The sequence below is a fragment of the Falco cherrug genome, chromosome 3, assembly GCF_023634085.1.
Source record: "Falco cherrug isolate bFalChe1 chromosome 3, bFalChe1.pri, whole genome shotgun sequence".
NCBI classification, from domain to species: Eukaryota; Metazoa; Chordata; class Aves; order Falconiformes; family Falconidae; genus Falco; species Falco cherrug.
In genome coordinates, this window is record NC_073699.1 from 52,059,110 (window position 1) to 52,075,261 (window position 16,152).

Consider the following 16,152-nt stretch of genomic DNA (forward strand, 5'->3'; position numbering starts at 1 on the left):
TGATAAAACACAACCCACTCAGGGTGTGAAAAGGGGAAAGATGCTGGCACTGACATGGCTTTCAGCCTGGGCAAGGGACCGAAACAGCCCCTTTCATCAGAGAGCTGCTGTGAGAGCTGAGCACAGCCCTGCCCTCTGCCTCCCTGCAGGAGTTCACAGTACATGCAACCTCTCAGTCACATAAAGTCTGACATTGACAATAAATAATACAGCTTTCTCCTTTTTATTCGAAGCTAGAGAACTATTTTAAGGCGCTATTAAATCATACACTATTAAATTGTTCGCTCTACAGGATATACTCAGGCACTCCCAAAACACTGTGGGGATAGGGCAATATAAATTCCTGCTCTGGGTTCAGCTGCTGGAAGTGAAAACGTTTTAACACTAGACATATAAAATGTCATGCTGTTGGCACCTCACAGTTAGTATCATTTAGCTGAAATTCAAGCAGACTTTACAAAACGGCAATTTTTACAAACGCAGCTGGGTGACTGGTACCAAGAGACACAGTGTCCTTTTCATCCACTGTTTCAAAACCCCTGGGAACATGCATCCACCTAAGGAAAAACAAATGCTAGGGCCCACACCAAACTGCACATGGCTTTCGACTGAAAACCTGTGTTTCATAGATGCCAAGGATGCAGATGGCTTGAGTGCTGTTAAAGAGGAACTGCAACACATACCCCTGGCTGTTTACAGCAGAAAGCAACCTGAGGGCTGGTGTTTCCCTCACCCTGGCTTTATTTTGAGAATTCAGGAGGATTTCTTAATTCTTCCCGCGGCATTTATTTTGACTTCTGTAGTGGCTGCCACTGCAGCCCTGATAGAGTTTGGCAAATATGTTGTAAAAAAGACAACAGCTGCCCATTGCAGGAGGAATGCAGCGTTGCCCTTGAGAATTTTATAAATTCCTGCCCTGGACCATAAATAATGTATCAGAATACTAAGCTATTTGTTCTTTTCTCCTATCACCCCTTTCTAAGAGACATTATCACCAGAGAGACATCAAGGGCAAATTAGGTTTATGAGGCACATTACTGATAGGAGAACTGAGCATTTAATACTTATAATTTCTTTAATGATCGGTTTTAGAACATTTAAATGATGGATGAAAGGGAAGTTGAATATATAAAGGCCAGATGCTCTCCTGTTTCTGGAATCGTCTGTACCCACTCCAGCAAAAATGCAGATCTCTAGTCCTCCAGAGGCAGGGCACAGAGCAACCTGGAGATGTTTCAGGGTCCTTGGAGTTTGCACCCCCTGCACATCAGGCAGGGGATCTGGGATCTCCAGCTATCTCCTTGCATGGGGCACATTTTATCCTCTGTGAAAAAAATTTCCAAAAGGGTTTCTGGTTCCCAGCTCCCTCTTTCGCTTGCCCTTTTTGCTCAGCTCCTCTCTGCCTTTGATCTCGGTTCTGGGGAACACCAACAACAGTGGGAACTTTCAGAGAAGATGGGGGAAAAAATGGACAAAATTTGCTTCCTACAGTCAAGTCACATTCAAGGAATAAACTTGAGAATATGCATTTTATTTACTATAAATAACAGATGCCTGCCAGTACTTCTTCACTGGAATTTTCCCACCAGAGAAATGTAAAAGCTGCTGCACACCAGCGCTCACCCTTGCGCCTGCTTTGCAGCTATGACCGAGATCTTGTGTTTCTGATAAACAGTACTTTCTTATCTGTAGCTTTCAGTGTTGGAACGAACGGTTTGGGAAGCACAGGGAGATGAAACATTTGGAGTCCCTTGCCCAGTAAAAAACTCTCTCTTTACACTATTTGGGCAGTACCAGACAGAACTGATGAACAGCAAGTTGAAATGGGAGGGTATTAGGGAATGCCTGATATCAGAGAGGTGAAAACTTGAATTCTATTTTATTCATCAAGATCCACCTCAGCCCAGGTTTGTGGGAATGGAGTGCTATTAGGTTAGGGGTTATCAGGAGAAACGTGGTTTTCACAGGCTAGAGACAATGGCCTGAAACCTGCTATGATCATCAGCAGTGACTTTTCAGTAATCTCAGCAAAGACACAGAGCACCGAATTGCTCCCAGACCTCGGCAGCCTCCCAGCTGAGGACCAAGGTGTGCTGAGACAGGAGCTACCACAGCTACGCGGATGGCTTCAGCTTTTATGTCTGATAGCTTGGTTATGTCTGATGATAGCTTGGTTGCAGCTATCAATGTTCTGGTGCCTTTTAGGAAAACTTCTATGTGTTTTATTTAGTTCACCATGCCCAACCAACCTGCTACGGATTTTAAGTTAACCCTTGCTAGGCAGGAAAAGATTTCCCACTATCAAGTGTCACACATACTTAGGAGAGAAAGCTTGAAATGAAAACTGGCTTTACAGGCACTTCAAGCGCATTGCGCCCCCTGCTGGAACTGAGCTGGGATGACACACGGGGAAAGCCCATCTCGCCGCCTCAAGTGACACAGACGTGAAGAACTCATTATCCTTTCTCAAGGAAGGGCAGCCGAGAAAGATGAAGTTCATACGCATTAGGTAAATTGCCAGGCTGCTCACTCCAGTTGAATTCCTCCAGAAATTAATTTAATCCTGTTTCTCTCAACAGATCATGAAATGGCATAGTGTAATGGGGATCGTTTAATAGAAATTGTGAGAGTAATTCCTTAGTGTCACCACCTGGTATTCAGTGAGGTTATTACTCTTGGAAGAAAAAAATCGTATCTCCTAACAGCCTGAAAATGTGCTTTGACTTATACTGTCCAGTGAACATTTTATATGATAGGGAAACTCTCGTCACATCAGAAACTTCCTCTTTTGCGAATGGAAGATCTTTTAATACTGCAGAATCAAAAAGGACAGCCCTTACATGGAGCCAATGTTTGGTCAGATTTATTTTTTTGTATGTGACAGACTGATGCTTTACAAAGATTAGGCACAATGTTAGTTTTATGAAAGTGAGGACTACCTACAGACTCCATATGCTCTACCATAGACAGAACACATCAGACTTGTGACCGTACTTCTGCTGATGAAAGCAAGAGGCAGCGTGTTTTGTTGAAATGAGACATTTTTATTGGACTCATAAATCAGACTGCTGTCTGGAAAGTGCTTTTTTTTAGTCTAAGATCTATTTCAATACTAAAAAGCATCAAACCAATTAAATCTTCTAAAATTTACCACTAGTAATACAAACACTTGCCCGTTTTGATCTAGGTTGCAGATGCTGTTCAGAAACTGTGTTATTTTCCTGAAGACTCATAGGACTGTTAGCATTAGTGCCAACTTTAAAAGATGTGCACACAATGCCCTGACTTCTTCTGGATAAAGTGGGATTTCAAACTCATTGCTCTGGTCTAATTTAAACATTTCTCTTAGTTCCAGAATTCTCATTACATTTTCAAAATGTTATCTATAGTAGAAGTGTTCTTAAATGCATATTCTAGGTTGGTTTCACTACATTTGGGTGGTGATTTCCATATCTTAGGTGTTTTTATTTAGAGGACTGAAAAAAAGATCGAGACTCCTTCTAGCCATGACTTGCTTTCTAGAGGGCTAAGATGTTTTAATTGTGAAAATTACTCCAAGATACTTGAAAATAATGTGTAAAAGAATTGCAAAATATTAATTTTGGTCAAAAGAACATGCACACATTTCAAGCAAAGGAAGTAAATCACAGGAACACAAACACATTTAGGAATTAGTGAGGCCTACAATAAGGAGGTAACTTACTACCTGTTTCAATTCTTCTTCCTAAAGAAAAAGAGGATCAGCACATGAGATTAGCTAGGATGTAAGTGAAGAACAGAAAATAAAGCCAAATTTGGAGTGCAGGGTTAAAGGTACTGTTGAGATAGTTGAAGGTATGTGACCAGGTTACAGTCCCACCTCTGCACGCTTTGAAACACCAGAATAGCGCAAAGTGTGCAGAAAGCTACTACCATTTCCTACCCCAAATTCTCTTTGTCCAGGCAGTGCAATAGCAGGCTGACCTGACTGCTAGTTGTAGCACTGCAACATTTTATAGGTAGAGAGAAAAGTACCCTGTCTACTTCCAGCTCCCCAAAATCTGTTGGCTACTTGGTGGGCTCTGCTGCTCAGGTGCCACCAATTCCAGCACTGTAGCTGCAGAAGGCTGTGCCTGAGGAGATGCAAATGACATAAGGGGTCAAACTCATCCTTTGATGCAAATACATGTTGCTAAATGTATTTCATTGAAATTCTTTCTGCTCTTATCAGAGCCATATTCAACCTAAGCTGCTCTAAATTTCAATGCACTCATTTTATCTGGCATGGCCAACAATAAAACGGACTTTTACGTTATTCAGAGCACTTTCTTCCAATGTGAATTTCTGACATCATCTGTCCTGAGGCACAACAGGTAAAATAGGGCTGGACTTTGCAAAAAAACCCCACAATTTCCATCTTACCCTAGTCTGTCTTAAAAATGCACATGCTTTCTGATACCTTCATTTTTAACTGAGATCCTTTCTTGAGGCATTTCATCTGTTTAACAAGGGTTTGCTTCTGTTTTTATGAAAATGACCAAGTGTTGGTGGGGAGGCATCTCTGAGATCAGAGAGTTAGATCCGCTTGTCAAATGGCATGTCTGACAGAACTAACAACTGAATGGGCAAAGTTAAAGGAACTAGCAAAAGTAATTCTATACTTTCAGCTGGAGTAGGTAATAGTGTATGGTGCTGAGTTGCTTTTCTCGGTTATTAGTTAACTCATTTTATGTGTTGCTTTGTTTCTTTTCTTACTTTTTTATTATTATTATTTGATGTTCTCAACAGAGGAAACCCTAAAACCACCTGAAACTGGACCACAAAATATTTTGTGTTTGGACATTGTCAGATGGCTGATCCAGAGATTGCTACCCTGAAAACCAGAGATGCTGCTGAATCCTTCTACAAAAGAACAAAAACAGGACTGTAACGCATCACACTGCGGTATTATTTAAAGGATTGTATTAATTCTTCGATAGTTTAGAGCTTGTCTCTGATGTTCCATCTACTTAGCAGTAGATTACACTGATGATGCAGTGCTACTACAGGAACAACATCATCTGAGCATCATCTGAAACCCCTGAACTGAAAGACCAAGGCAAAAAATAAAAAGGGAAGGAAAGAAAGCCAGATTTTATGGGTGGAAATAGTCAAGTTCTGCAGAATTCTGTGGTCATATCTCCTCCCTCTACTCTCTTGTTTCACTCTGCCTGTTCTCCTTGGTAGTATCAGGTGGAGCTCCTTACCTTCAGCAGTTTCATGAGGCCTTCTAACTGAACCATAAGCTCCCGCCGGCTTTCCTGGAGAGCTGACATCCTCTGTTCCAGCTCATCCTTCCGCTGTCTGAGAAACAAGCAGATCCGATCAGAGCTGACCCCTCACACCGTCAGGAGCTTTTAGCTGCATTGTTTCCCCAGCCCAGCTATGAGGTATATGCCTATAGACCGCAGGAAAGCAAACACACTGCATGAATTCAGTATAGTGCTTAGAAATGGCGCTAGATGAAAGCTAGGGAGTTCCCTCAACCCGAGAATATTCATGGGACTGAATACAGTGATTAGGAAAAAGACAGACACTAACACACACTGTTCTCGAAAGAACAAAAGAGGTTCAAACAAATTTGTGTTATATTCCCTTGTGGGGATACCTGGTAATCTTTGTCTTCAGATGTCTCTAGTCAATAAGCTCACTAGCTGTCAGGAGAAATTAAAGCCATGCCCTGCAGGCCAGGAAATTACAGCAGGGGCACTAAACACAGCGAGATGTGACAGAAACTAAGAGAGTTCAGAAATTCAGCCAGAAAACCACAGCAATCTGCTTTTGTTTCTATTTTTTTCTGAAAGCGAGAGTAAGACCATCACATAGTGGAGATATAACTGCTTGAAAATAGCTCTTGGAACTCGGAGTCCAGTGCTGGTCCTGTGACAGTGTGGAGACCGAGCCACTCCAAGTGTGACAGCCAGCTTGTGCCCACATAAATGGGAACAGCTTTGCTTCTGCACAGCTCCACTGCACGGGGTGGGGGTTCAGCACTTGCACATGTTCGATCACTAAATTGTGTAAGAAGTCCCTGCATAAACACAAAATAAAATTGTTGCCTCCTGGAAGCTATGATGCAATTAACAACATTACTGCTGAAAAATATACATATTAGGTATGTTTTATTCACTACTGTGTTGCAGATAACATAAAACCACTATGTTGTTAGCCTTGTACTACCTACAACATATGACAATTTCCTCCTAAATGGAAAAGCGTCAGAGCCAACAAGACTAAGTACATTTCCTGATTTAGGGAAATATGAAACCCTGATTTTGAGCCTTTTCTGTAAGAGAGCGGTTACCGATATAAGCAACACTGACTTCTACAGGATTTCTCATGTGTGCTCGCTCTCACCTGTGTAATGGGATCATACAGTAACGCTGCCAGGTTGTATTTACTCTTCTGGAGGATTAATCTGTTCTCTGCTAAAAACTGCCTGTGCTGGCTTTTCTTTTCCAGGCATGTAATGGTTGGAAATGCTATGAACTGTACAAAGCAAAGGCAATTGAGTTTAAGAAACTGCTTATAAAAATAAGATACACTATCCATGTAATTCAAAGTGGCAGGTCCTAGCACAGACCTCTGCTGGATTTTAGATTCTTTCTGCGGGGAGAGAGATCTAAGCAGCATGCAATGTACAGACGGCTCCTCTGACTTTTTTCTCCTGCTGTACTCCAGAGCAAGTTCCTGGAAGTAATGGGCTCTCCAGCCTGTCTCCAAGACAGCACTGGAAAGGAATGCTGTGTTCAGAACCACATTTCAGCAAGTCTGCAACACTACAGCAGCTAGTAAAAGATGCTGGGACAAGTAGCCACAACATTTACAGATTCCAGCACTTTTTAATATTATATGAACTAATTTGCCCTAATCGATTCAAGCCCCCAAAATCTGTGGGGTAACAGATGTAAATCAGTGCTGCTGCTCCGAGTCCTGCTGTTTTACACATTACAAGAACGGCCTTGTGACATCTTAAGTATCTAGGAAGTGTTGAAATTCCAAAGTAAATCAAAGCCTATATTTTGCCTTTCAAATGGTGAACATTTTAGAAGGTATGCAAAGCAGTACAGACCCACAGATTAAAAGTTATTTTCTGACTCTGACAGAATCTGAATTAAATCAGAAAAGGTATCGTAATTGAGGAACTCAGCATCACTGCCCTAGGGACATCCCATGTCAGGAAATTCAAAAAAGGATATTATGCTTTTAATATGTGTAGCAGAACCAGAAAGAGGGAAAAATTAAGTAGTCAGTTCGCTAACACTGTCCAATATGATTTTTTTTTTAAGGATAATGAATTTTATTTGTCAACTACTTAGAAAGCTGATCTCCTAAACCTGCTTAGAACAGACTTCAGGCTTGATGCACAGGAGTTACATTACTGGTGTATTTTATGTAGAGTACACATTTTCATCACAGTTTCATATGTCTCACAGAATGTTACTAGCCTGTAGGTATCTAGAAGTAATTACACACTAAAGTCACTCATAGAAATGAAGAAGCTAATTTGTCTTCAGATTGGAAAGCAAATGTAATTATTTGTGAAACAGAAAAATATTTTAGTGTGGAAAACTCAATAATAAAACTATACAGTATTTGTAAAGAACAAATTTAGCACAATTTCTTACAGTAACTTCCTTTGGTTATGAATCAGACCACTAAAATGTTACTTGTGTGAGAAGCAGCTAAGTGGCCAAAAACATTCTTTAGTCTTCTCATAAGAGAATGGCTCTATGGGGGTGGGGAAAAAATCTAGCATTGATTAACTAGAAAGAAAGTGTTTACACTCTATTCTCTATTCATGTGAAGTGTTTTAAACAGTTCTTATTGGATTCTCTGTCTGGCTCTCATAAAACCAAACAGGAACTTCAGGACTTGCAGGGAGCCTAAGGATCTGGGCCAATGACAATTGTACCTCTTCAATGTGAGATACATGGCAATTAGTAAATCCACGTAGAGCATCCTAATTAACATGTGGACACATCCATGTCGATGTTTTTAGCTGGGTGGGATAATTGAGAAATGATCCTCTAAATCTTCAGCTACTTCTGACTTTCCACGTGACAAGGAGGTTCGTTCCACAGCCTGGTTTCGCAGGGTGAAGGGAACTGACCTCTCCTTGGAGTTCAACACATGGGGGAAATTTCCAAAAATTAATGTCTAAATTTGGCTGCATTTTCATGTGGCTCTGTATTTACTTTAGCAAAAATGAGAAGTCTTTGTAGAAGCATTTGTTCTGACAGAACTTTTTTCCCCATATAATTAATGGCATTTGGACAGGGCTGTAGAGACCTATTCCAAATGACCTAAAGGCTTAACTCTGCAAACACTAATGCAAATGCTTAATTTAATGTAGATGAGTAATATGTGAGATTCCTCATGCACGCTGTTTAAAGCATAGGCTTAATTACTTCTAGGACTACAGCCTGCACCGAAAATGGAGAAAAAATACACATTGTGTTCTTTACTTAAAAAAGCCCCCCAAACTGTAAGCCAGGCTGACCTCTTATTTCTTCTCTCGCTGAGAATGACTGGCTGGGCTGTCATGGCTGGAGGTTTTATCACTGCGGACTTACCTCAGGAGCCGGAGCTCTGCAAGGAGAGTGGGATTTTGTTGTGCCTTCTCTGGTGTGGGCTGAGATGCTTGCTCATGTTCAAGTCGCAGCCTCTGGATCTCCTGTAGGATTTCCCTTGGGGAGGAGAATAAGCAGAAGACTGTAAGTCAATAATTTTCCACACAACCAGCTCACTGGATCTTGCAAGAGGAGAAAAAGTATGATTGTATGTAGCTCTTCATCAACGTAGATATAATTGGCTCCAGCCAACAAAAGAAGCCCTCAGCAACGGGAGAGGGCTCTGGGTATTTTTTAAATACACTTTTAAGATTTCATCATAAAGGGAAATATTTCTTCATGACCCCTCAAAATCAGAGGTAGATATGAAATAGCTCTATGCTTACTTAAATTGCTCCCTTCTAATTCTTTCCCATGAACATTTCAAGCACTGCATGAACTTCACAAAACTGAAAATAACCTATCTGGCCCTTCCTGAGTATCAGAGAAAATGTTTAGCACTTCAAAAATACTTCTAGTGTAAGCAGAGATGTGAAAGCGGTCAACAATTCACGAAGAAGGACTTTCAATAGGACTTGTTACGACTGGCTTGCCAGACCTGGAGCGGTCTCAAAAGGCTAATACAAAGCTTCGCAGCAGAAGGTTGAAACCTTTGTGAATTGAATCTCTTCTTTGCAATGTGCTGGATAGCAGACGGTCAGGAGGCAGGCCTCAAACTATGAAAGACAAATCGAGGCTGGAGCTGGTGGCTCATCACATGGTGACAGAAGGCAGTGCCGAGTTTGGAATAGGAAACCATCTGGTCTGGTCTGGCCTCTGTTTTACAGTCCGGCAGTAAAAGCAGACTTCTGCTGCCATACATTTCATGGCATCAGGCAGTCTGATACCCAGGGCCAGAGTCTCTGCTGCTGACAAATGGGCATCACTCCTTTTTGGGGCTGGCGAGCCCATTTCTCCTTGACACTCTCGGTCACATCCGTACCTGGAGTCTCATTTGATCAGCAGCCTAACTTGCTGCTAATCTTTCTGCAAACCTTTCCCAGGCAGAAGTAGTTCTGGTGAGCTTTAATCACTTTTTTAATAAATAAAAGCAGGGGAGCATAACATTGCCAGTGTGACTGATCCTTTTATTATTTCATGTTACAGTGCTACAGAGGATCCAACTGAAAGTTAATCTGGTTTTGAAAGAGAACAGGCTTTTTTTTTTTAACTCTTAACAAACAGTAAAGTATCAATGATTATATCATGTCATTGAACAGTACACTCATTAAAAGAGAGTGGCTATGGATTTCAAAGCCTTTGTCATACTCTGTGGACCTTTCTGTGCCGTGTGCTTTTTGTAGGGGGAGGTGTATGTGCATGTATAATGAGCACATTGCACAGAAGTAGGTGGTAAAAAATGTTAAGAAACAAACGTACATAATATATGGGACTGAACAAAACCAGGTACTTTGTGGATGCTTACCGGTTTTTATTTTCCAGCTCTGCAATCAGCTGCCTTTGTTGCTTGTTTGCATCAATGGTGAAAGAGATATCTGATGCCCCTCTCTGCTGACCCTGCTGCTGTTGTACAAAAGAGAAGGCTGCATTGAAGGAGGATTAGCCAGCATGCACCCATGAGCTCAACACAGATATGTACTGTGAAATCTGCTTACAGAAAATGAGTACGAGGCTTGACTACACTGAAAAAAGAGCATACATGTTGAGTTCAAACTGGTATGGCTCCATTGCTAGTAAAAGCAGGGTATGTGCTACAGTAAATAAGACTCAGTGTTTGCAATCCTGTCATTCATTGCTTCTTCAAGGAGCTTCCTCTGAACCAAACGCAAAAGGCAACAGCACTGCTGCAGGCAGTTGCTGTAATATGGCTCTTAATTTTGATACCAAAAAGAGGAATACACTGAAGCAAAAATCAGCAACGCCAAAAAGAAGGGGAAGTGTTTCCAGTGCAGTGATGCTTTGATGCTTCATTCTCTTGAAAGTACGGTTTACTTCCAGTTTGAAAGCTGTACTCAGTTTTCAGTCTGGCTGTGTGGCCCATTTGGCCAAATTTTCCTATACACTCTGATGATACTTCAGAAAACCTCTTTCCCCACTCCTTCAGGTGCAACAGAACCTTTTTTCCCCAATAACATGAGGTGGGGATTAAACTATTTCTTATTAAACTAGGCAGTGCTCGCAGCTTCGTTGGACTATGCTCTTTTTTCATATTCATCAGCAATAACCAAGTATTTTTCCTTGTACACACTCCTGTATTTCAGTACTGTACTGATGACAACACAGAACAAGACATTTAAAGGTTCACAGCAAAGACACCCATGTAGTTCTAACTCCAACCTGAAAGAATCACATTAAAAAATACTCTGCTGAGTTACTGCTGTGATCTGAGTGTTTCTCACTGTAAAAGCCCTGTGAAGAGTAACTCTGGAGCCTCATTTTAGCTGATGCCAGGCACCTCTTCCTCCAGAGGCTGGACCCTCAAAAAGGGTGAAGATACATCTCAGTGCCAACCTTCGTCAGCACTGTCTATGGGGAAAGGACAGCACCTTACACCTGCATTCACTATTTCTTCTGCTACGGCTACCTTTTCCCATTTAACACTCCAACCATGGCGAAGCAGAGCAGTGTGTAAAGAAGAACTGATACACGCTGGTGGATGTCATGACTGATACAGGGGAAACGAGGGATCTTTATCCTGAATGCCCAGTATTATTAATACATTTTGTTCCTTAAAAAACAGAATGACCATGAGCAAAGCTCTGAAAATTTCCACTGCACTTCTAATGTGGTGCCACTTGTGCGGCCCGAAAGATTTCTGTATACAGAAACCTTCCCTTTTCCATCTCTTTTGTTCAAATAGCACAGGTGGATGACAACGAGAAAGTATTTCCCTTCAAACCACCTCTATTTAAAAGCTACTTAAATATTGTTTCCTAAGTTTTCCCCCATATCACAGACACGTTATATACAACTGATTTCTACCCGTTTCTACCCAGAGACATTATTAATGGGAAAACTTGTTCCCATAAAGAATTACCATCCTTCAGAAACAGGACCATCACCTACAGGTTGCCTGAAATTTGAAACAGTGTCACACTTCTGGAAGGGATTGATTTGGGCTGGGCTGGCAGACCAGGAACACCCCTCTTTGCCCCTGCAGCTGCAGGTAGGGCGAAATCCTCCGGGACAGATGGCTGCACAGGGGTAGCAGGTTCATCTTCACTGCCTTTGCTCGGGAGGAACGTGACTCAATGTTTTTATATGAAGACTGGTGCCTGATTTCACCCTTTCAATTGACCCCGCGGCGTAAATCTCAGTGTGAAAATATGTTTCCAGGCACTCTGGACTGCCTGCTTTTCACTTAACCATCATTTATGGTTCTATCAAATGTGCTGAGATGGAAAAAAGACGTAACTAGGCTGACCTTATTTGTGCCATTTAAGATTTTATATACTTTGATTAGGTTCCTGTTTCACTCTCTCTTGTTCCTGAATGTAGTTAGTGAGGTTTTAGCCTGTCATCACCTTCTGTCTTGGGATACACAGAACAGAATAATCATTGCTCTGAAATGAAAATGGGAGCCAGGGCTAATGCAGGGGGTCATTACAGTCATCCTGCTGAAGACCATTTTTTTAAAATCCTCAGCACTTAGGGCCCTAGTGGCCATCATATTTGAACTAAAGAGTAAAATGGATTCACCACCCCATTTTCCCACTGCAGTAAATCATTAACCTTTAACCAAAGCTGGTCCAGACAGTATTTTTTAGTCTTTCCCAGGTTCAAGATGTCAGATTCCCTTTGCTGTAATTGTTTAAATACCCTTGCATTAGTATATAGATTATATGCATTAGTATGTGGATTCTTTGGTTTAAATGGACTGCTTAAAACTGTTATTGCTAAAGCGTAACAGCATCTGATGAAAAGGATAGGGAAAAATAATCCATTAATCATTAAGACTGTCAGATGTAATTTCCCTGATCTTGCCAAGCCCCTGGAACATGACAGAAGGAAAGTACCTTCCTTTAATTAAAACACTTACTGATGAAGAAGTTTCTGCTGCCAGCCTTGCTGCATACCTGGCGATCAGCTTATGTTCTTCATCCAGGCGACTTGCACTGTCAAGCACGCTGCTCAGGGTTGGAGGGGAAGGAGGGCAGACATGTTAATACACGGTAAAAATGACCATTGCTCTGTCACATTGTCAACTCACACACCCTTGTTACAGAATTTAGAAGCAAAATGTTGACAAATCAACAATGGCAAATGTTAATTGAGCAAAGGAGCAAAGTGAGAGGGTAATTTCCCTGGAATGATCAGCTCTAGGGGCCAGGCAGCACCTTCCCTTAGGGGGAAACAGCAGTGGTCTGCAACCCCTGGCCAAGGCTGTGCAAGATGCAACTTGCAGGCTACTCTGTCCAAACAGGGGTGGTTAAGACCACCAGTCAGCATTTGTTTTTACTTCTCAGCCTTGTCATATCACCTAGAAGAGTGATTACTTTTTGGACAATGGAGTGGTGGGAAGCTCAGTGTTTGCTCAGAAAAATTTCAGAAGCTTTGTCAGACTTGCAACAGAAAACAGTACTTAGGACAGTTTTGCAGGGCACTTACCAAGGCCTCACGGACCACAGTCTGGAACCACTGATCTGGGAATTTACAGCTGGACTTTCTCTTTTATTCTTGGTTTCTTGGTATTTGGGAGTAAGATTTCCGAGAATCACATAATGGTGATGAGAAAGCATAAGAACTAAACAGCAAATATGCTGAATTCCTTTAAAATATTGCAACTTATTATTATATATCACCACTGATTCCAGACTTGGTCTCACTTTAACTTGGAGTCAACGCCTGCTGCCAGGGTGCAGGAGTCTACCAGTGACAACTATGAAGAGCTTTGGTCACATGTGCAGGATCTCCATAAAAATCACTCAAAAAGCATAAGAACTAGAGTAAACTCCTTTAAAATACTGCACCTTATTACTTCCCCCTCACCCCCACTCCCAGACTATCAAAGGCAAATATTTCTCTTGGGTTAATCCCTTGCCAGCTGTCCTTACTTTAAATGGAGGCTATTACTTAGATGACCAGGAAAAGGGCAATATAGTAAGAACCTTTACTATTTCTAAGCATTTAGAAGTTTGCAGAGAACCATCAAAACTAACAAACTGTCAAAAAATGAAATCTGAAGAGGACTTAGCTGACCCTGGATAATCCTGGGATTTGGAAACCTACACTGTGTAAGTTTTAGTACATATACAAGGAAAAATGAAGCTCCTAAGAGGTGAGAAGACTGTTTTGCTGCGTGGAATACAAGACAGCCTGCAAACCATCCCAGACAGAGGTAAGTCTGACCTCTTTTTTTATGCCTTGGCAACTGTCTGTGTGATGTTTTGGCAGAAGGGAGACAGGCAAACACTGCCCTACCGATGGGCTCTTCAGGGCATGCAACTGGTTGCTGGTGAATGAGCTTCACGTTTCAAAAGAATGTGCAAACAAGGGTTATTTTGTGGGCATCATATTCTGATTTTTGTTAGAAATTATATCTTGAACTTGAAAAGCCTTCCAGATGAAAATGGCCCTTGTGCAATAAGTTCTGCTTTTGAAGAATTGGCATCTTTAAAAGGAAAAGGAAGTATTTCTCCAAAATTTCTCCGTGCGTTCATACCCCCAGGTTCCTCAGGGAGCTACAATGTGCATCATTTGGTTGGCTTGATTAAGTCCACTGGGATTTTAAAGTTATGTTTGAACGATGAGTAGTGGTTGATATCCATTAAACTAAAGCTGGGAGTCATGTGGATTTGTTATGGCTTGCTGAAGTAAAGGAAAAGAGACAAACATCATCTTTTTCTCATTCTGACAATAACCTGAGAGACCACAAACATGAAGTTTAGAAAACCAGTAAAGCTATGAAAAGTCAGACCCAGAGGGGTTCTGTGTAAGCTAAGTTTATGCTGCAGACTGCACACAAGACTTCGGGTGGCAGATGAGCACTGACTGTTTGGTGTTGGTGATGTTTAATTTATTTTTTTACATATATAGCTTAACTCTATGCTTACTCAGATTCTTGTGGGATAACTGATTTACTTTCTCAAAAGACCCAAGCTAAAGGTTATTTTTCTAAATTTACACAGTTCTGCTTCTTACATACTCATGCTTACTGTCCTGATATGTCATCCAGAGAAAGAAAGAGCAAGCAACTCTTGCAGACACATGAAATTATGCAAACCAGGTAATAAGGGTTACTTTCATGACAGTATAATTAATTTTTAATTTTTCCATAAGGACTAAACCATCATGTCCTAACAGATGGCTGTGAAAACAGAAGGCATTCAGCATCAATTCTCCTCTTTACAGCAGTGTGCAACCATATTATCCACCCTGGAAAAATAATGGATTATGGTTTCACTTGTTGGCATAACACAATCTGCAACGCAGCTCTGAAATGTGAATTAACCCCTGAGACAATGGCTTTAATGAATGAACCAAGCCACTGCAGCTTTTTGATTCTTACTTGCTATTTAATGTCTTTGATATATATTTGTGTGTAGGTGGATGTCATAAAATAACAGGTAGCAGCACGTCAAATTTGGTCTATGAATGCCACAAATGACTAGCCACAAAGCTGTGTAAATTAAATTTCAATGGATGAGATAAATTTAGTTCTGAAATGTACCTGTTCTATGTGATCATTAAGCACAGAGGTATGCACAGCAGCATTAACCTTGACTGCCAAGACTTTTATGTCTCAGAGTTCTGATTTGCCGTAATTCACTTTTGTTTTACTTCAGCAACTTCATGGACAATGATACAGTGAAATACATACAAGCTTTAAAATATTATGAATACGTGTGCAAAATCTGAGACCCTCAAGAGAATGATTCGGGCAACCTTTTGAAAGAAAATGAACATTTTGCATACAAAGATCCTGCTGCTGATCCTTCTTTTCTAAAATAGTCAAATGACATTTTTAACACTGCTTCTCCATTAGTGATCGTTTCTTTAAAGATTTTAATTTTTAGCAATAATTGGTCAGCAGAATTACCTTAATTAATATGTACAGTGAATATCTAGTATTATCACCTGTGCAACAGGATTTCTTTTTCAGGCTTCAGTTGATCTGTGTAATATTCTATGGTCTAAGGAAGATTAATAAAAAAAGGATCTCAAAACTGCAGGCAAAGGATGAAAAATATGATAGCCTGGGAACAAAGGAGTGACACTGGAGGATCTTTGCTACTTCTCAAGCTTTAGATGTGTCAAATCAGCCTGTTTTGCAGTAGGTACCCTGCAATGGGTGATATGGATGTCCCCTGGTGGTCTTAATGTTACCACTGCTTAGAAAAGTCTCAGAAATGTCAGTCCTTAGTGAAATTTTAGCAATAGGTATCAGTGTGGTCTTCATGACATACTCTTTATTCTCCAAACATTCACTTAATAAATAATTTACTATCAAAAATGCTTACAAATTAAAGGGTATGTTTCTAAACCTCAGGACTGTAAGAACAAATCCCCTAACAGCAACTCACCAAATGTATTCTGAGGATTGTTTACCCGCGACCCTTTC

At 40.9% G+C, this 16,152-nt stretch overlaps 1 protein-coding gene across 7 annotated transcripts in view; it reads right to left on the reverse strand.

The window, feature by feature from the left end:
- The window catches only part of DTNA (dystrobrevin alpha), a 234,294-nt gene that overhangs the window by 18,829 nt on the left and 199,313 nt on the right, over positions 1–16,152 (reverse strand). For all 7 annotated transcript variants that reach the window (XM_055705134.1, XM_055705132.1, XM_055705133.1 and 4 more), the window contains 4 exons: positions 12,631–12,718; positions 10,057–10,154; positions 8,595–8,708; positions 5,226–5,322 (listed from right to left, as the gene is read on the reverse strand). In XM_055705134.1, coding sequence (XP_055561109.1) covers positions 5,226–5,322; positions 8,595–8,708; positions 10,057–10,154; positions 12,631–12,718 — 397 coding nt within the window. The remainder of the gene's footprint in view (positions 1–5,225; positions 5,323–8,594; positions 8,709–10,056; positions 10,155–12,630; positions 12,719–16,152) is intronic.